Genomic DNA, 19,054 nt, shown 5'->3' with positions numbered 1-19,054 from the left:
CTCTGCATTTCTTTTACTATGCTTTACATCATAATCTTACAGCTTCTTATTCCAATCACCTGTTGGTTTTTACCATTCTTCTATCTACTCGGACATTGGGCAGGGGTTTGTTCATCGTACTGCTACAAATGGGCGCATGATTGGTCTGTACAAATTTCCTACGCACAGCCAGGTTTTGGTAAAATCCAGCTAGATAAGGATTGTCTAGAATTAATTAATAATCACTGGAATAAATCATTGAACTAGCATTCTTCTGTCTACCAGAATATTGGGCAGGGGTTTGATTCATCGTACTGCTAATAGTTGGTATATAGATCTTAAAAGGGGCGCATGATTGGTCTATACATGCTTCTATCCAGGCCTACACACAACCCAGATTTTGGCAAAATTTGGCCAGATGAAGACTAATATTCAACTGTCATAAATAATTACTGAAAGAAACCATTTAACTATCATTTTTGATATTGTATTTCCCTCTGAACTTATTAAAGAATAGGGTGGGGGGGAGTTGGATGGCCGAATGTTCATTGTATCATAAGGTTTGTCATGGAGTCAGCTGGCGTAGTTTCGATTCCCCGGTTGTACCCTACAAGAAGTAGGGTTGCCTGTCCAACCTAGTGGGTTTTCTCCTGGTCCTCCGGTTTCCTCCCACTGCTAAAGACCCCTACCCGCAAGGGAATTAGTTTGTGTCGAGTGGACGTTAAAACCCATTTCTCTCTCTATGGTTTATAGCCATTTGTTTTATAATAATAAGAGCAGTAGAGATCTTTTTGAATCTCAATTGGAGCAACTTTTCCAGCTGGCTTGAGTAGAACTGTATCAGTTGCAATTTAGCTAGAATGTCGAGGTTAATTCATAATGCTGATTCTAGTCTTTTCATCCATGCTGAAATATATTTGTTACTTAAAAATAGTCACGATTCTACTCACACCGCCCCAGCTGTCCGGAGTGACAGGACGGAATTCTGTATCACTTGATTACAATTCTGTCAAATCGGGACGTTCAAGACTGACAATCCAGCACCCACTTTGACATAAACTAAGTCACACAATTGTATCAGTTTATTCATGTCAATGGCATATGTCACTTCCGAAGTGCCTTTATAAACTTTATATCCACAAGGGTACCATAACAATTGGAGCATCCCGTAATGTGCAAAGATGGTGAGTCTCCTGGACCTGGAAATTACCAGTTTCAATCACGATAGGTTTTACAACTACAACTGATAGTTAGATGTATTGGATTTAAAATCAGGCAGGTGACATAATAACTGCTTGATTCGTAACTTCTGAGAAAACAAACGAGGTTGGGCTGGCAAACCTACTCCTTCAGTCCTTGTCACATACACGCTTGAGATCGAAACCACGCCACTTAATTTTACTTACTATGATCTAAAGTGCACAAGTTAGACAGACCACTTGACAACTCAACACCCCCTCTAACTATGATCTAAAGTGCACAAGTTAGACAGACCACTTGACAACTCAACACCCCCGCTAAAAGACCAAAAACAAGGCATGCAAAAAAAAAAGGAAATATTTAATGGCTTGCGAAATAACATAATATCTGTCATCATGGGAAATATGATAGCATCATTTTTTTTATATGGCAACTATTTCTGTCTTTGACTGACATTACAAATGCTGAATGAATTAATTGGCTGTTATAATAAAACACAGACATGCTCAATTTTTGGCAACAGAAAACATTGGCATACTTTCTTGCATCTTTCCTCACAGTGGATTGCAATCCCATATAGATCTTGATCTTCTAATGGCGATGTTTCAGGTAGCTTCATAATAATCTAAATGCTGATGTTTTAAAACCTGCCAAAGAAAATAAAAACAATAATTAAAGGAACATTATGTAAGATTAGATAAAGAGCTGAATGTTCTCACTATAAATATACACTTCCAAAAATGTAGGGGATATTCAGAAACAATACAAAACTGCAGAACTCTTGATACCATCGGATGGTTCCGTTTTAAGTAGATTAGAACGGTTCAACTGTTAATTTAAAAATGGAGGTGTGAGGCTAAGACTCAAATGATCAGTACAGTGGTTACGATCAAAGCACACATCTTGTCAAATCTACAACCATGGATAATTTTGCTCAAAAAAAAGTAATTTGAATGAAATTTTCAATATAGTCATTTTGCATTATCTATTTTTGAAATATGACAGCGAAAACAGCCAGCTCTTTATCTAAATTTTACATAATGCCCTTTTAAGAATTTTGCCAGCCAATCAATTTATCTACGATTAGCCAAACATCTATCTCTATCTTATGCATGAAACTATAAATTTAAATGTATGTATTGGGTTTTAAGATCAAATTCTCCAGCTGGTCAATATCAATGCCATTCAGACAAGACATGGCCGAATTGAGAGCCCTATATTATGAACCCATGTCACATTTCTGGGAGCAAATGCCCAGGATTGTACTAGATCAAGGGCTCAGAACCAGAAGTGAATATCTCCAATCCATAAACCGTTTTGGCCAGCACTAAAATGCTGATGGCAGAACTGATTATGTGACACATAGTCACTTCTGGCTGGACAGTTTGCGCTTTAAGGAGTGCAAACATGGAAATAAAGCACCCATTGTAAACATTGTCCGACAAATATTCAGAATTTTTCAGGCACAACCTGTCTGGTACCTGACATTTTATCCGGCACAGATTTATCTTTTTCAGCGTTTTATTGATTTTTTACTACACGTCTGGTACAAAGTTAAAAATGTCGGCTATTAATTCATCCATACAATAGGTTGTGAACTTGCTTGTCTGGTCAAATAAGACAAATCTGCTTACCTCATTACCCCAACTAGTCCAGTGTGGTTGTAAATTCCTTGCAAATAATTCTAAACACTTTGGATTTTCTACAAGAAATGGCTTCATTATTTCTGTAATGATCAATTCATTGGTAAAATTAAAACGGATGGAATGATTAACCATTTAACACATGATACATGTAACTTACCTCAGTTGACTGAAAAAAAACCTAGAGAAAAGTGATCTTTCGTACATTGAATCTCATAACTCAGTTTTGAAACTACTCTTTCCTAGACTGCCTCAAACCACCTAGTAGGTCTGTAAAAAGTTTATACAGCTAATCACCTGACATAGATGGTTTGAGGAGTTATATGGAGAATTCAGGGGAGTAGTTTCAGGCAGTTCATGTGCTAAGGGGTTAAAGGCAAAGGAGATATAATAAAGTAGAGGTCCAAGCTTCAAGATAAAGAAACAGAACAATAAAACTAATTTATTACATGTAATTACAAGGTTTAATAACATATGGATAAGCAAAGATAGGCATTTTAAAACACATAAATTGTTGCTAAAACAAACCAATGTCACTGATTATTTCCACAATAATTGTTTCTCCTTGAAAAAGAATATTGATAAGATCTATTTACTATTTTCTAATATCTAAATTAAACGAAAGAAAAGATTCAGCTGATATTTGTCACAAAATAAACTGTATTAAACACAGAAAAATATACCAATTGTGGTCTAAGGGGAGATAACATAGGTTTAGCGACTTTTAGCAGAGTTATTTCCCTTTACCCACTTCTCGGCATAATACTTGTGGTGACGTTTCTCTTTATTTGGTTGCATAAATATCAATATCAGTTCACAATAATTTGAAATAATATGATTATTTTGAATTCTGAAAAAACACAAATAACTTGTGGATAATTCTTTAAATTTGGTATCTACTTGGATTCTTCTGAAAGCAACCTAAATTCAGATAAGATTTTTAATTAAAGCATTATTCACCGAGTACTTGCAGAAATTTGTGTCTAGCAAATTGTCAACAGTACAGAACTTTTGAATATCTTGCTAGAATCTGCAATAGTTTTCGGGAATGTCAGATTCTGATTTCCATGACCTTCCAGGCTTAATAGTGGATATGTCTATTTGACTGCTATCTTTTGACAGCTGGTCAATTTTTGATCTGTTTTCTTAAACCCGAAACAGCTGTCCAAATTTTTATACATTTGAAAGTGTTTTTACACATAACAACTATAAATTTAACAATATTTAATGTGTTTTTAAGGTTAAATTCAACTTTTATGTCATATAAATTGACTGACAGGTAATTAAGGTCTCCTGTCGATCAATTTAAAGATACATTATTGGAGATTAGATAACGAGTTGGCAGTTCTCACTATAATAGTTAAAAACTACATAATGTAAAGGCAACTTGCTGAAAATTTCAGTCAAATTGATCCACTATGAACCGAGAACCAAGCGGATGAAAGTTCCGCTTAGCCTCGATCATCATTACTGAAGACGATAAGACAAAACTAATAGTCTTGATTATCCATTTAATCGTTAATCACGAAGGAAAGTTTTGCAGCAAATCGGACTGTAATCCAACAAATATCGCAGGCAAGCCTTGACATCGAGAGCTGATTATGGTCTGGATAAGTTAATTAATGTCTAATTAATAGTTTTTATAACATTTCAGGCCTAAAGAAAGACCTACAATAGGCCGATTTTGCTCTTGCATAATGTATGTTTAACTGCCAGTCAAGACTGGGAAATATGAGAGCCCTGATAAATGTATTTATCACCCAATAATACATTCTACACTAGATATCGCTTGTGTGATAAATTTCATATTCTATTGAGAGCTATTGCTTTACTTGATGGGTGAATTACAAAAAAGTGGAAAGGGTTGGGTGATAAATAAAATTTTCTACTCGTCTTTTTTGATATAAAAAAATATCAACAGATTCTGTATACCTACCTAGAAGTGGTGGTTTCTTTGAATGTAAACTACAAGGTATGCTGATGATGACTTGTTGATTAAGTAAAGATGGCCGACAGTTATCTTTATTATTTATATATTGTGCTATAATTAGTGTCTCATACGGTTTCTTCATAGTTGTATTTATATCACAGATTAATTCACCACTTGTAGTAACCTGAAATATCACACATATTAAATAACTCATTGAAAAGCACATTTGAGAAAAGTTTTACTTTTTACAATTAGTTCATTCATTCTTCTAATGTCAGTAGATGATTTCATAGTAAGTACTGTAATTGCCAAGAATATTAATAATTATGCCTTTTCTACTCCTGGAGTAAAAAACATTCTAAAATGTAAATAAAATAATATTGTCCTTTGTCCTGTATATATTGATTTGGAAATATTTTATTTTTTTCTACTTTACATGTTATTTCTCAACAGCAGTGTTTCGGCATCAATGAAGACTATACTTTAAATTTCAGCTAAGGGTTCTTCAATAAACTATGATCATTCAAACCAGAAGGAATACATGAAATGGGATTTAACGTCCTACTTTTCTGCACCAATTAGACTAATGACAATGGGCATATATGCAATGTGCGAGAGAGAGATACACCTAAATGAGGTTTAACGCCCACTCGACACAAACTGTCATTTTGGGACTAACATATGGTTCAATTTCATTTCAATAATTTGCTTGTGTGTAGGGGTCTTTAGCTGTGGGAGGAAACCGGAGGAATCGGAGAAAATCCACGAGATTGGACAGGCGACCCTGCTCCTTGTTACGTACAAGTGGGGAATCGAAACCATGCCACTTGACTCAATGACAGATCTTGTGATTTCACGTGTATGTGTTAAACCACTAGACCAATTACCCCTATAATGCAGTGTGCTATGAGGGTTAATTTTGACAAGCCTACACTTCATCAGACCTCAGTTTTCGTATCATTCAAATGACTAGACACTGTTCCTTGCGCGGTCATCTGTCCTCCACCCACTGACATGGCGGTAACCTGGTTGTAACATTCTGAGGAACTTTCTCAGCCAACACTGAGATTGATTCAAGCGACCTCCTTGTTAGTGAGCCTTCTCCCTCCTCGACCCCCACCCAATCAAAACTAGAGAAAGTATTAAAGTAATACCACTTACTTTTAACCAATGCCATTCAGCACAGAATTTGAGCTTCCATGACGGTAATAAAGTTTCTTTAATAAAAGAATGTAGTTTTGGTTTATTTGTTACCCATATTACAACCAGACCTCCATTATTTATCAACTGATATATTGGTAAATCTAATAATGTATCTTCCCATACAGTATTATAACTAGAAATAAATAAATGATACTCATTAAAGCAACAATCTCTACCAGAAAGATGTAATATAGTCCTAGTCAGTTCTTTTTCTATAAATAAAATTCTCTTTATTAAAAAGCATTTTTAGATATTAATTAAAATCAAAATACATAGGTTAGATATCATCTTGATCTTGATGTTCATGGACGGAAGTTTGTTATCCTTCAGTCGTAGAAAAGAAAGTACTGCTAATTTCAAACGGCCAGAAATTACATTAGGAACAAATATGCTCTTTGATAAGACTACATGTACTTTATTGTGTATAGCCTGAATGTGTACATTTGCCTTTATTCTAGAACATTAAACATTGTAGTAATTTTCATAACAGAAATGGAATGTAGGTATTCAATACTAATTTTATAATTGTGAACCCAATAACAAAATTTTTTCCCTGCTTATGCTGGGATTCATTTCATAAATATCAGTGCATAGGTTTCTTTCAAAATTTTTCTACTCTGACATTTTTAGTGGGGGTTAAGGCCAGAATTGGGTCAATAGACTATGTTCACAACTTCAAGAAATAGGGTCAACAAAGCTTCCATTCCCTTTAGTAGGCTTAAACAAACTATATTCCTTGACACTTGGCTATGTAGCATATCATATTCTGAATATTTATGATGACCTTAAAAAAGTAAAATCGTTGATCGAATAAATGATGAAGTGAACACTAAAGGGAGATAACCTACCTTTTCTTTCGCTTTACAGATTTATTTTTCCATGGAGGATCTATGACAATTAAATCAAAACGGTTTCCATCTGAAACACAAACAGGAGTTAAAAATTATGTCTTATAAATTGCTAACAGAATCAACTAGGAGTAGATGATAGTAAAGGCTGTTTCTAAACGTCACTTTGTGGATGTGCACAGTTCAAGATGTTGATCGTTCTAAAATACACACAAATTGATTATTAAACAAAACAAAACCAAAATATCAACAGTAGATAATCTTCCATCTAGGATTCAATTGGTTTAAAAGATATATCAAAAATTTATAGATAGTTCTGACTTCAATCTGATTAAAAAAACAGATCCTACTTTGTTTCATTTTTTACACTTTTTTTACAGTTCAAAGGATCTGGAAGAGTTGTTAATTAACCAGCGTTCTGGTTGATGTGAAAGATTAGCCAAGTTCAAATCCTTGTTCTGTTGGTAGACATTCGCAGTGATAGAAAATAAGTCAAAGCAAAGTTTGTTTTTCCAAATACCACTGACGCGACCTCTCACTACAACCAGTCAGATTTTTATGCAGTGGAGGCCATTGAATATATAAAAAAAGACAAACGAATTAAAGATCTGTATTTAATCAGATTGGGTTGACTTAATTGATTATATCGTCTGCACAGAGTAACGAACATTGTGAAATTTTCAGTTAATTATTTCTTTGTAAATATTGAATGGAAAAGAAGCACTTTTGCATTGATATTCCATTATTAAAATCCCTCAAATAATGACTATTGTTTCATTTTTATTTCATGGATAATTTGTAGAGTGAGCCCATAACAATCTGAACAGACACATATTATTCTCTGATCTTATATTCACAAATTTTAATTACCCTTAAGCAAAGTACACATTACCTTTGGCTATAAATTGATTTCAAAGGTATTAAAACAAATATATAAGTTCGTACCAAATAAGGTCCCTATCAGCACTGAATATATTTAATTTAATTTACTTGTTATATCTGTCTGTAAAAGCTTGCTCCAATCTGACAACAGAAAACGACAGTTTACAGGAAGTAAGTATTTTTCACCAAGTATCTGTGTAACAGTTGGTAAAATACAATTAAAATGAACCAGTTGATTGATTTGTATAGTAACTTCATCTATAAATATACAAAATATACATTTTTACCAGTCTTTGGTATAGTTACAAAATCAAAATTTTTTGGGAAAAAATAATTTACTGCAATAAAAATATTTACTGCAAATAAAAATAATTTACTGCAAATAAAAATAATTTACTGCAATAAAAATAATTTATTGCAATAAATATAATTTATTGCAATAAATATAATTTATTGCAATAAATATAATTTATTGCAATAAATATAATTTATTGCAATAAATATAATTTATTGCAATGAAAATAATTTATTGCAATAAAAATAATTCATTGCAATAAAAATTAAATTTTAAAATTTTGACACACCTAGACATAAAACCTCCAAAACTTTTTTGTGAGCATCTCAAATAATAAAGATCAGTGATATCAGGTATTCTAAAAAGATGTATACCCTGCCTTGTGTATCACAAGCATCACTATACTACTGTATAATGAAGAGATAGTTTGTATGTTGATTTCAGTAGTTAAACAAACATATTTAGCAGAAGATAACACTGGGGTGAATTGGACGCCGGGAGTATCAATGGAAAACAAAAATTGTTAGCTATATGAGAAGTGATATCAGATGTTTTAACTTTACCTTGAGCATGTTCTATAACTAGAGGTGGTTTTATATTATCATCAGTTGAACTTGTCTCTACTATATCTATTAGACTATCACCAGGACCAACTATCTGACTAGCCTGTCTAGCAGATTTATTGTTGTCAATATTCTCATATTTATTTAATAAATAGCCTTTACCTTGAGCTAAGGAGATTAGGGATTTATGAGCATCACTCAATCTTTTAATTACCTGTGAAATAGAAAGTCGTTAATTGTTTATCGTTATATTTTACTTGATTTAACTGATGTAATAGTATGAGAGTATCTGTATATCTCTCTTTGTTTTACTTTATCCTTTTCTTAAACCCTCTAATCGTCATTTGCATTTTATTTAAAAATTCTATTTTTTACCACTTAGTCTACTGTAAAATATATTCAAATTGATCATCTAACATTTGATTAAGAAATCAAAACCAAAATATAGGATTAAAAAGGAGCCTATCCATCACATGGATGATGGGTTGTGCGAGTTTGTTTATATCATCTATCATCTGCAGAGGATGCTGAATTTTAACACATTTTCAATTCATCATATTTCTGTAAATAAGAAGGGAATTGAACTATTTCTGTGACTGATATTTCAACTTTCACAAATGTAAAGGATCCAAATAAAGATCGTAGAATCGTGAAGCGCAGTGACATGGGCTGTTTACCCTTCTTAAACAGTAGTGAGGATGCTCATTGTCTGGTTTCATCACCGACAATAAGGCTGAATGAAATATAAGACATTAATTATCCCTTCAAATGGATTACTGTATTTGGGGTTGATAATACAATATCCTCACAGAATTTTTGTACTTTAGTTTAGTCTCAGACGTATGACTCAGGGATGTAGAATTTATTCTCTCCGCTAGCTATACGTATATAAATATTCTAAATATTTACCTACTGTATAGTCAGAACAATCTTCATCAATTTTATCTACTTTCTTTTTTCTCTGTAAAAATAGAAGAATAACAATTTCAATATCATTAAAAAGAAATTCCAATATAAAAATAAGATAGGCGTACAGAAACATAATTCAGGAACAGGCTGATTACTTTATGACATAGGTTTCAAAGGCATTAATAGTTTAGAAACAAAGACTAGTAGCCTATGATGATCCGCTGCCTGAATCACACGTAGTTGTGTAGGCCTACTTGTTGATATTAAAAAGAAAAACTTGCTACTTCAAGGAAATGGCAATGCACAAGATCTGGATCAGTGCTCAGAGGTCTGCTGAGAGGGTCTTTTATCTCTTGACCCTCCATGTCACACTTTTAGTGAAGTTTGTTTCAGCACCATAAAAGTGAACTGAATTATAACTATCAATGTGCGACTGATTTTGTAAGCCAGTGCTTACTGGGTAAAATGCAGTTTAAATATAAGATTAAGGGCGCTGTTGCTTGATCTGACTACTTTTTTCATTCATCTTTTCATTTCTGTTTTTCTTCTCTTTTATCCTTTCTTTTTTAACCCCTTTCAAATCTAAAGGATTATGGGTTAGGGTTAGTGCCCATAGAAATATCACATCAATAGAATACTTGTTTATTCAAAGAGATTTTCCATTTCTGATATCATCTTTGTGAAAAAAGGGCTGCCTAAAAAAGTATTCAGATCAGCCAACAATGCCAGATTAAGAACCTTTCTACTTGTCGTTGATGGAATATAATCTGTTTCTAAGGTCTTCTGAAGTTTTATAAATTGACTGTCCATCATATATGGACTCTTAATCGCAAATAAATCATTTTTCAACTGTAAGGCTGTTGTTAATCTTTCACAATTTGACATCTCTCTATTCTCTGCTTTTGACATATTATCTGTGTTGAGTTTGGCTTTTAATGAATTTGTATCTGATGTCAGTGATGAAGATGAAGGGAGACTAGATTTTGTAATTTTACAATTCTTATACCATTGTCTGACAATTTCTTGATGATCAATAACCCACCCATTATCATTATAGCATAACACAGACATTTCAAAATTGAAATATTCATCTACACTACAAATTTTCATTGAAAAATTATAAACAGAGTTGCGTCCCTTACACCAGAAAATTGAACTGATCGGTTTACGACTATATATTTATCAATAGCGGTTATTAGTGTAATAAGATGTCGTTTTAATATTATATTTTAATCATTAATACAATGATATATAAATGCATGATAAATCTCTCAAGGGAAATTATAATTAATTTACGACACTACTAGCCCAATCGTTGGCAAAAAATGGGTGTGTCATTTTCTTGTTGATAAACTGAAAGAAGACAAACAAAACCATTACCAACGTTTCTGTTGTGTGTGTCATGTCCCAAATAGCTGCAAAATCAAGATTTTTGGAATTATGTCATCGGTTACATATTGACATGGGGGTGTCACAGAAATGGTTTACTATAATTCAGGAAAGATATGGTGAACGCCAGCGAAAATATCACACATTACAACATTTGGAAGATATGTTTTCTTATTATGATAAATGGAAACCGTCACTTAGTAAACCAGAGGATGTGTTACTTGCTATATATTTCCATGAGTAAGTATGCCCATATAAGCAAATTAAGTTTTCACACACATGTCATTAAAAAAGGTAGACCCTAGCGAACATAGTTAAAGGAGCTAAATCGCTAATATTTGGGACAGGAATTGACCCAAATGGGTGGCAACACATATATATTAATAATGTAATCTGATTGTATATAAACTGATTTACATTCAATTGTTTCCGTCCAGCGAAATACGGCCTGTGTCTCAACCCTATAGCAATTTCTAGCATCTGGTTATTCCAGTCTATTGGACAGGTTCTCCAGTTGAATATGTCTAGCCTCGTTCTTTCTGGTCACTTGTTGCAAATGACGCTAAAACGCACTATGGTACACGATTCGTGTACCAATGGTAAAATGTTTATTTTGTCTTAAATATTGGGTATCAGAAGCGTCTTTTCCTGGTAAGATCACAACATCAATGTTGATTTGAATTGACAAATAATTCACATTTTCAACGTGCATGACTTTGGATGATATTGAGTTAGAGACTTAGCTACTTTAAGATGAATACAAAGTTAGTAACCATTTATGAAGATGAAACATGCATAATGCATAATGCAAGAGCAAAATCTTAATCTCGCTATTGCAGGTCTTTCTTTTGGGCTGAAATGTTATCTAAATTATTAATTAGACATTGATTAACTTATCCAGACCATAATCAACTCTTGATGCCATCGCTAGCCTGCGATATTTAGCTGGAATACATTTTTTAAAAAATAATTAAACATAAAAATGGATAATCAAGACTTTTAGTTTTTTATCGTACCGACTTTAGTAATGATGATCAAGGCTAGTCTAAAATACAAAAGCTAATATCTTGGTTCAGAGTGGAGCCATTTGACTAAAATTTTCAGCATATTCTATTTACGTTATCTACTTTTTAACTCTTATAGTGAGAACTGTCAACTCTTTATCTAATCTCCCATATTGCCCCTTTAAGTGTGAATAATTATTTATTTTAGCATAGTATATGATCCTACAGCCAACGATAATGAAGAAAAAAGTATACAATTATTTGAAGATTTCATAAGAGACAGTTGTCCAGACATGGTAAGTGTTTTTATGTAAGAAAACTTTGCACAGTTAACATAAGCAGAAAAAAAATTATTATTTTTGAAAATTTTGCTATTAACAAATACTGTTTTTTGGATCCCATGATCGGCAAATATTTTTTGATGTTCCCAGATTGATATCCAAACAAGTCAGTCATCATTGATAGATTAATTTTTTCTTGTATAAATTCTTATATGAATTCTTATTTATCTTTTATTTAGACAATATTTTATTAAGAAATTGGAAGGGATTGAGCAACAGGCATAGACTATATGACTTCTTATATTTCTGGTATATTTTGTCTAATTTTGTTTGCACATTTTTCAGATGGAAGTTAAAACAAATGTGATTTATTTGATACAAACAACTATAACACATTTAACAGGTGTTAATGACCAGAATGATGACTTGAACTATTTTCTAGATTTTGATATGGCTATTCTAGGAAGTGATGAAAAGGGTGATTATGATTTTCTAAATTTATTAAAATAGGTTAGTTTTCGATTAAGAAATGGATTCAAACCTTAAAGAGTCTCTCTGATGCATGGGTAAAAAATATTTTGCAGGTTTGATTTGACCAACTGTAAATTGCACATATAGATCCGACATACAATATCTATTCAGATCAGGTTGTATGACCCGACTGTGGTAGGAAAACCTATAGTGGTATTCCAGTCGATGAGAATGCCATGTTACCGGAATATACATGTAGGTGGCTCTGTGGAATTTATATGGTATTTTATGAAATGAAAGATTTTAATTTCTTGGTGAAAATAATATTTTCAATTTGATAGTAATCAGTACAGTGGATTCATTATGTATGGTCATTAATATTTTATTTTGGTTTGGTTGTCCGACTTAGTTCCAGATATCCACAAATCATTCCTGCTGCTGTTATATACTTTTATAAATTTATTGTATGTTTTACAGATTACAGGGAATATGCTGATAATATACGAATAGAATATAAACATCACAGTGATGACGTATTTAATACGAAGAGAATCGCTGTAAGTATACATATCTGGTAGAAAGAGGAAAAAAATGGCATTTAACTTCCATTAGACACTAACCATTTCATTTCAGCACCAACATAGTATATTCTTTTCCCCTGTCAGTAGTGCAGGACGGAGGGTCTGACAAGGACAGCTGTATAGTCGTTTGGATGGGACAAAAAAACAAGGTCTTGTGTACACATTGGCATGCACGTAAAAGATCCATTGGCTGTTGGAATTCTGTATAAGAGTAGACCATAGTGCTGCTGCCCTAGCACATTTTCCCTCATAGCACACTGTATGGCATATGCCCATCTTCATTAGCCAAGTCGGAGCAGAACAGTAGGAGGTTAAACCCCATTTCATTTCATTTCATTTTATAATTCACTTGCTTGCACAGGTTTTTAGAAGTATAAATAAAATGAATGAAATTTAGAGCTGCACAGAAAGATACAACATGGGCTTGTAATGGTTTATTGCAGTTACAGGTTTAACATATGTGTATATAAATCCACCATTTTGTCTCTGCTACATGCGCAGTAGGATCACAGGGAACACAATGGATGTTACGGATATAAAAATTTGCCATAATTTCTTATAAAAACAAATCTGTAGCTAGATGTATTGGGCTATCTGCAATGCTAATATAGACTTGATGAGGCCCTAAGCTTGGGACCCTGTTTTAAAAAGTTGTCTTTCAAAGTTGTGTCTCAAAACTACACATAAAAATTGAATACAGGAGCCATTTTAAAACCTAAAGAGAATTATTAAAAGCCACATACAATTTTAAAATCTAAATCAGAAGTTCTAAGCTGTTGCATGTTTTTCTTCTGCCAAAATCCAGCACTTCCTATTTGCTTCAGATGTATGTTTTCAATCTAATATTGTGTATAATTTTATTCCAGGTTCTGGAGAATTTCTTGAAGAGACCACACATATTTAACGCAAATAGTTTTCGAGATTTATATGAGAATAAAGCCAGACTAAATATTACAGAGGAAATAAAAAGACTAAAAGTAAAAGGATGACAGACAGTCATAGGTTATAAAAAAAATAAGAAATAATCTCATTATTCAAATAGTTAATTATTAAAAATGAAATGAGGTTTAACGAACTACTGTTCAGCATCAACTGGGCTAATGAAGATGGGCATGCACCATGCAGTGTGCTATCAGAGAAAATTTGCCTGGACCGCAGCACTATGATCTACTTTTATTTCAAATTTCAACTGTAAATGTTTCTTTTACGTGTACGCCAATGTGTACATGGGACATCGGTTTTCCGTCCCATGCAAATGACTATACATTGTCTCCTGCCAGGCTCTCCGCTCTGCACCCCGGACAAGGGGGGAACCACGCCCAAAAATCATAATGAACTTCTTGGCCAACACCAGGATCGAATGGGACTCAAGATTTGCAGTTAATTATAAACCTGCTGATTGTCATTTGCATTTTTCAGACCATATCTAATGTTTCACAGCTTCATCCAGGTGAAAATGTACTCAAACTGATTGCATTTATTTAAAAGGAAATTAATACCAAATATCAACGGCAGGTTATCTCTTGTTTTGGATTCGATCAATTGAAAGGATGTCCATCTCTTAAAGTTTCACAGCTTAATCCAGGTGAAAATGTACTCAAATTGATTATTTAGCATGTATTTAAAAAATAAATTAATACCAAATATCAATAGCAGGTTATCTCCTGTACTGGATTCAATCGATTGAAAGGAGATCCATCGAAATAATTGATCCAATTTGATAGGTGTTTTAAGTCTGGTTTCCATTTAACCTGTATGCAGTCATTTTACCCCAGCCTTATGAAATGAAATGGGGTTTGAAGTCTTACTATTCTGCAGTGTACTATGTGAGAAATTACTCTTATCTTGATTTCCAACTGTCAGGGGATCTTTAAAGTGCTAACACTGGACTGCGGTACTTCTTCCTATACAAACAACTAGACACTTCTCCTTACCAGACCCTTCATCGGGATCACAGACAAGGGGAAAACCAGGATGGAAAATTCTGAACAACTTTCTCAGCAAGCACCTGGTTATTAAGCTAGAGCCATCAGAAAAGTGTAGTCTTAACTGACTGAAGTCAGAAACTGAATAATTGCAGTAAAACTACTGTCAAATGTAACCAATAGTAGAGGATCAGTTCTATCTTGAATGGAAATCAACACGAGACTTTCAATTTAATGTTTTAATAAAATATAACATACATTAATAACTATAAGATATTATAACATGAGTATAATTGGCCTATATTACAATTATAATACAACTATTAAATTTTGATAAGTTTAATATTTGACTTTTAAATGATATTTATTTCATATTATGATATAGTTTATGGTGATTTTGATTGGGTATTATGTGTAATAATAAAGTATCTGTGATATTAATCAAATATTGTACTTGTTAAGATTTCAGTATATTTGTAATAAAATTATCCTTAAATTAGATTTATTTATTCAGTATATTGCTTCTTATTCTTAAATATACACCATACTTGAAACTTATTTATAAAGGACTATGACCTATTCATAGTAAACGGCAAAAACAATGCCAGTTGCAAAGATTGAACGATTTTCAAAAGAAAAAGATGCATAATTGTCCCGATCGGCATCCCATAGAAAACGACTTCCAACTCGGACCCCTTGGTCTTTTTTCTCACCGATAGTTACTTGAGATATAATTTTATATCTGAAATAAAAAAAATATATTATATAGTTCACACAGTTCGTTATCGAATATATTTTGGCAACCGTGCGATTTCTAACAAGCCACAATTCTATGCGGATTTTTAGCCGTTGCATTTCTATTATTAAGGTGGCTAACTGTGGCTAAATCTATTTGTTAAGGCCAGCTCAATTTTTGTCAGGATCGCTGAGATGTAAATAAGGTTAGGACACGTGATTGTTGGCGAGATTGTAGGTTAGGGTAAGCTATGACGAAAAACTGAGCTGGCCTTATCATTTAGCATTAACCGGCTAACTATGGCTCACCAACCGGGTTCGATCCGGGTGATGACCGGGAAAGGTCATCGGAATTTCCAGCCAGGTTTCTCCTCAATTGTCCATTGTTGAGAACAGAGGGCCTGGCTGGCACGAAAACATGTAGACAGAAACATGTAGACGAAAACGGCGCTGTTTGACTAAAATGTCTCCCGTACAGAACACTGAATGTCGTGTGCTCGTCTTCAATATTAGTTTGTGCAGAACAATAGGATCGTTCATGGTTGACATAACATCATGCGTGTTGAATGTAAACTGACTGCGTGTTGAATGTAAACTGACTGCGTGTTGAATGTAAACTGACTGGGTGTTGAATGTAAACTAGTAATCAGCTCTAAACAGTGTTCACATCTTGCACCCACGATCTGTCAGACTCGCAGACAAATCTAGTATTTCGATAGACGTTACTAAATCTTTGAAAGTTGACGCAAGACACTCTTGATTATTTCACATTATTGGTCATTGCATGTGGGGTTATCTACTGGTAAATACAAAAAGAAACAAAACAAACCTTTCGAAGTTCAGATCCTTCACAGCGCTTTTAATTTCATCAGCTATAGTTTTTGATATGCTGGAACATTCACCCGAGCTGTATTTAACACCTGAAAGAAACAAAACTTGGATTAACAAACAAGATACCGGTGTCACGATTTAACGCGATACCGGATTTGTCTGGGTACCTTTTGAGTATCTAATTACAAACATAGCTTTATCTGATAACGAATAACTCACACATCAGGACCATTTTCAGGGTCAGGGGCAATTAATACAAATAAAATGGATGGGTATTTTGGCAATCTGATTGAAATACAGATCGTTTCGTTTTTTATAGTTCAAAATTTCGTTTTACTTGTCTTCACAACACTATAATCTGGAAGAGTTGTTATATAACATGCGTTCTAGTTAATGTGAGGAATTAGCCAATGAAACGTTCTGTTACGGCGAGTTCTTGGCGTGCTCTGCACGGAACTGTGGGTAAACCCTCAGAAACGGCAACGCTGATTGATTAATCAATGTCTAACGTCATAAGGTCAAAAGCCGCTCGTATGGCCCTTGACGCGACCTCCCAGTACAACTGGTCAGATCTTCATGTAGTGTAGGCCATCAAAAGAATAAAACAACGAAACGAAATATAGATCTGTATTTTAATCAGACTGGGTACTTTGGCAGGGGTTGTTGCATAGGGCCACTGGGTCAATACTACTAACTGAAAACAAATCTCAAAAACTATGACCTTCAAGGTGTTACAAGGTTTCGGTGACAGAGGCAATGTAAGTTTGCAGAAAATTGTTGTGTGAATATGAATCTCGATAGGGTTCCTAGTTTGGACTAGCCGACCATCCCAGTAAATTTTAAACACAATATCAACACTCATAGATGTAAAAAAGAAGATTTTGTATAATGATAAACAGCTGGGTTTGTTGAAAAGCATTTTTTGTAGTAGTGTATGGCAATGATAATAAAAGTAAAGCAAAATGATAAAGCAGTTCTTAGCTGTTATAAAGTAGGGTTTATATTTAAAATGGGAACGAAATTGTTACGTGGGTAACACGGTTTCACTAGAGTCCTATGAAGAAAAACACCCAACTCGGACACCTGAAGATTATTTTTAGAAGGATCGTAAATACTAGGGCTTCTTCAACCGCCTTTAATCTTTATCACGAAAATATTTGGATTGGACTAAAATTAAACCAAACGCAACTTTTTACCTTCCAAATGTTTTGTTAATACTCTTTCAATTATTGGTAAAACTTTATCTGGTCGAAATTTTTCAGGTGGTTCCATTCGAAACGTATTCTCATAATACACCTGTAATTAAATCAGTTCATAAAATTGCTTGCATTATATAATTGTTTCAATAGCATTTAGTAATTGAGCTGGAAATACATTACGACACAATTCTGTGGAACACAGTAAGTGTCTATTACTGAACGACATTTTAACTAGGACTAGAATTCTCCAGTCTTTCTAGAGAATCGTAGTCGAATCATCGCTCAACAATAAACAATATTTGTTCTCCACAGAATTGTGTTGTCTATACTAAATGGTCTGAATGAATTGAAATAGAGTTTAACATCTTGCTTTTCAGCACCAACCGGGATATTAACGAAGGCGTTCATGAGCGATGCAGCGTGTTGCGAGGGAAGTTTTCTCTGGTCAACGTTGTTCCGACTGCTCTACAGAGAGACGATTAGCTCTCGCTTAGGACGCCCAACCATACCTTGAAAGAAAAACAGTCATGGCTTGGCAACTGATGCTACTTCTAGTGGTTTAACGTTCACTCGACACAAATTAGGTCATTTCGGGACTAACACATGGTTAAATTTTATTTCAATAATTCGCTTGCGCTTAGGGGTCTTTAGCAGTTGGGGGAAACCGGAGGACCCGGAGACAACCCACGAGTTTGGACAGGCGATCCCAGTTCTTGTCACGTACAACCGGGGAATCAAAACCACGCCAGATGACTCAATGACAGACCGTAAGATACAGCGCGCATGTGCTAACCATTCAGCCATTCCCCGCCCCCCACCCGCTCAAATAATACCCTGGGACGTGGTTATCGGACCATGCCGACATCTCCTCTTAAGTCTCGTTATCGGACCACGACATCTCCTCTGAAGTCTCGTTATCGGACCACGACATCTCTTCTGAAATAGAGTGATCGAGCCGATAGAAATAACCATTTACGTCTACAAATGTGAGATGTTTCCTTTCTTACATTAATGAAACTTACCCTCTTAGGTTGTCTGTGATCCTCTTGATGAGGTTCATAAGCGAATGACATGGTACTGGATCCACATGGTGCTGCCTTTCTCGCTGTTAGATCAAACACACTGGAGCCTTTGGCTCCGAGAAAATTGTCAGTCATTGGCTGATATGGATGGTCAATCCAGTCAA

At 34.1% G+C, this 19,054-nt stretch overlaps 3 protein-coding genes across 4 annotated transcripts; 1 reads left to right on the top strand and 2 right to left on the bottom strand.

The window, feature by feature from the left end:
* Nucleotides 1-1,524: 1,524 nt before the first annotated feature.
* LOC126818625 (N(6)-adenine-specific methyltransferase METTL4) lies at nt 1,525-10,552 on the bottom strand. 2 transcript variants are annotated; one of them, XM_050546142.2, is made up of 9 exons: nt 10,191-10,552; nt 9,457-9,504; nt 8,544-8,757; nt 7,794-7,943; nt 6,804-6,873; nt 5,914-6,088; nt 4,759-4,936; nt 2,814-2,905; nt 1,525-1,826 (listed from the first exon to the last, which is right to left on the bottom strand). In XM_050546142.2, the coding sequence occupies exons 1-9, from the start codon at nt 10,521-10,523 to the stop codon at nt 1,785-1,787; spliced, it is 1,302 nt and encodes a 433-aa protein (XP_050402099.2). In that variant the 5' UTR covers nt 10,524-10,552; the 3' UTR covers nt 1,525-1,784. The 2 variants fall into 2 exon arrangements, with proteins under 2 accessions (XP_050402099.2, XP_050402100.2); XM_050546143.2 differs by having other exon boundaries at nt 8,706-8,757.
* Nucleotides 10,553-10,647: 95 nt separating this feature from the next.
* On the top strand, nt 10,648-15,504 carry LOC126818677 (uncharacterized). The gene is made up of 5 exons (XM_050546223.2): nt 10,648-11,081; nt 12,054-12,141; nt 12,472-12,604; nt 13,075-13,154; nt 14,045-15,504. Exons 1-5 carry the CDS (start codon nt 10,855-10,857, stop codon nt 14,165-14,167), a joined length of 651 nt encoding a protein of 216 aa, XP_050402180.1. The 5' UTR covers nt 10,648-10,854; the 3' UTR covers nt 14,168-15,504.
* Nucleotide 15,505: 1 nt separating this feature from the next.
* On the bottom strand, nt 15,506-19,054 carry LOC126818678 (dynein light chain Tctex-type 5-B). The gene is made up of 4 exons (XM_050546225.2): nt 18,891-19,054; nt 17,866-17,965; nt 16,668-16,758; nt 15,506-15,845 (listed from the first exon to the last, which is right to left on the bottom strand). Exons 1-4 carry the CDS (start codon nt 19,023-19,025, stop codon nt 15,680-15,682), a joined length of 492 nt encoding a protein of 163 aa, XP_050402182.1. The 5' UTR covers nt 19,026-19,054; the 3' UTR covers nt 15,506-15,679.

Source organism: Patella vulgata, chromosome 4 (assembly GCF_932274485.2).
Source record: "Patella vulgata chromosome 4, xgPatVulg1.2, whole genome shotgun sequence".
Taxonomy (NCBI): Eukaryota; Metazoa; Mollusca; class Gastropoda; family Patellidae; genus Patella; species Patella vulgata.
The sequence above is the reverse complement of the archived record's forward strand: the minus strand, read 5'-3'. Positions and strand labels throughout refer to the sequence as shown.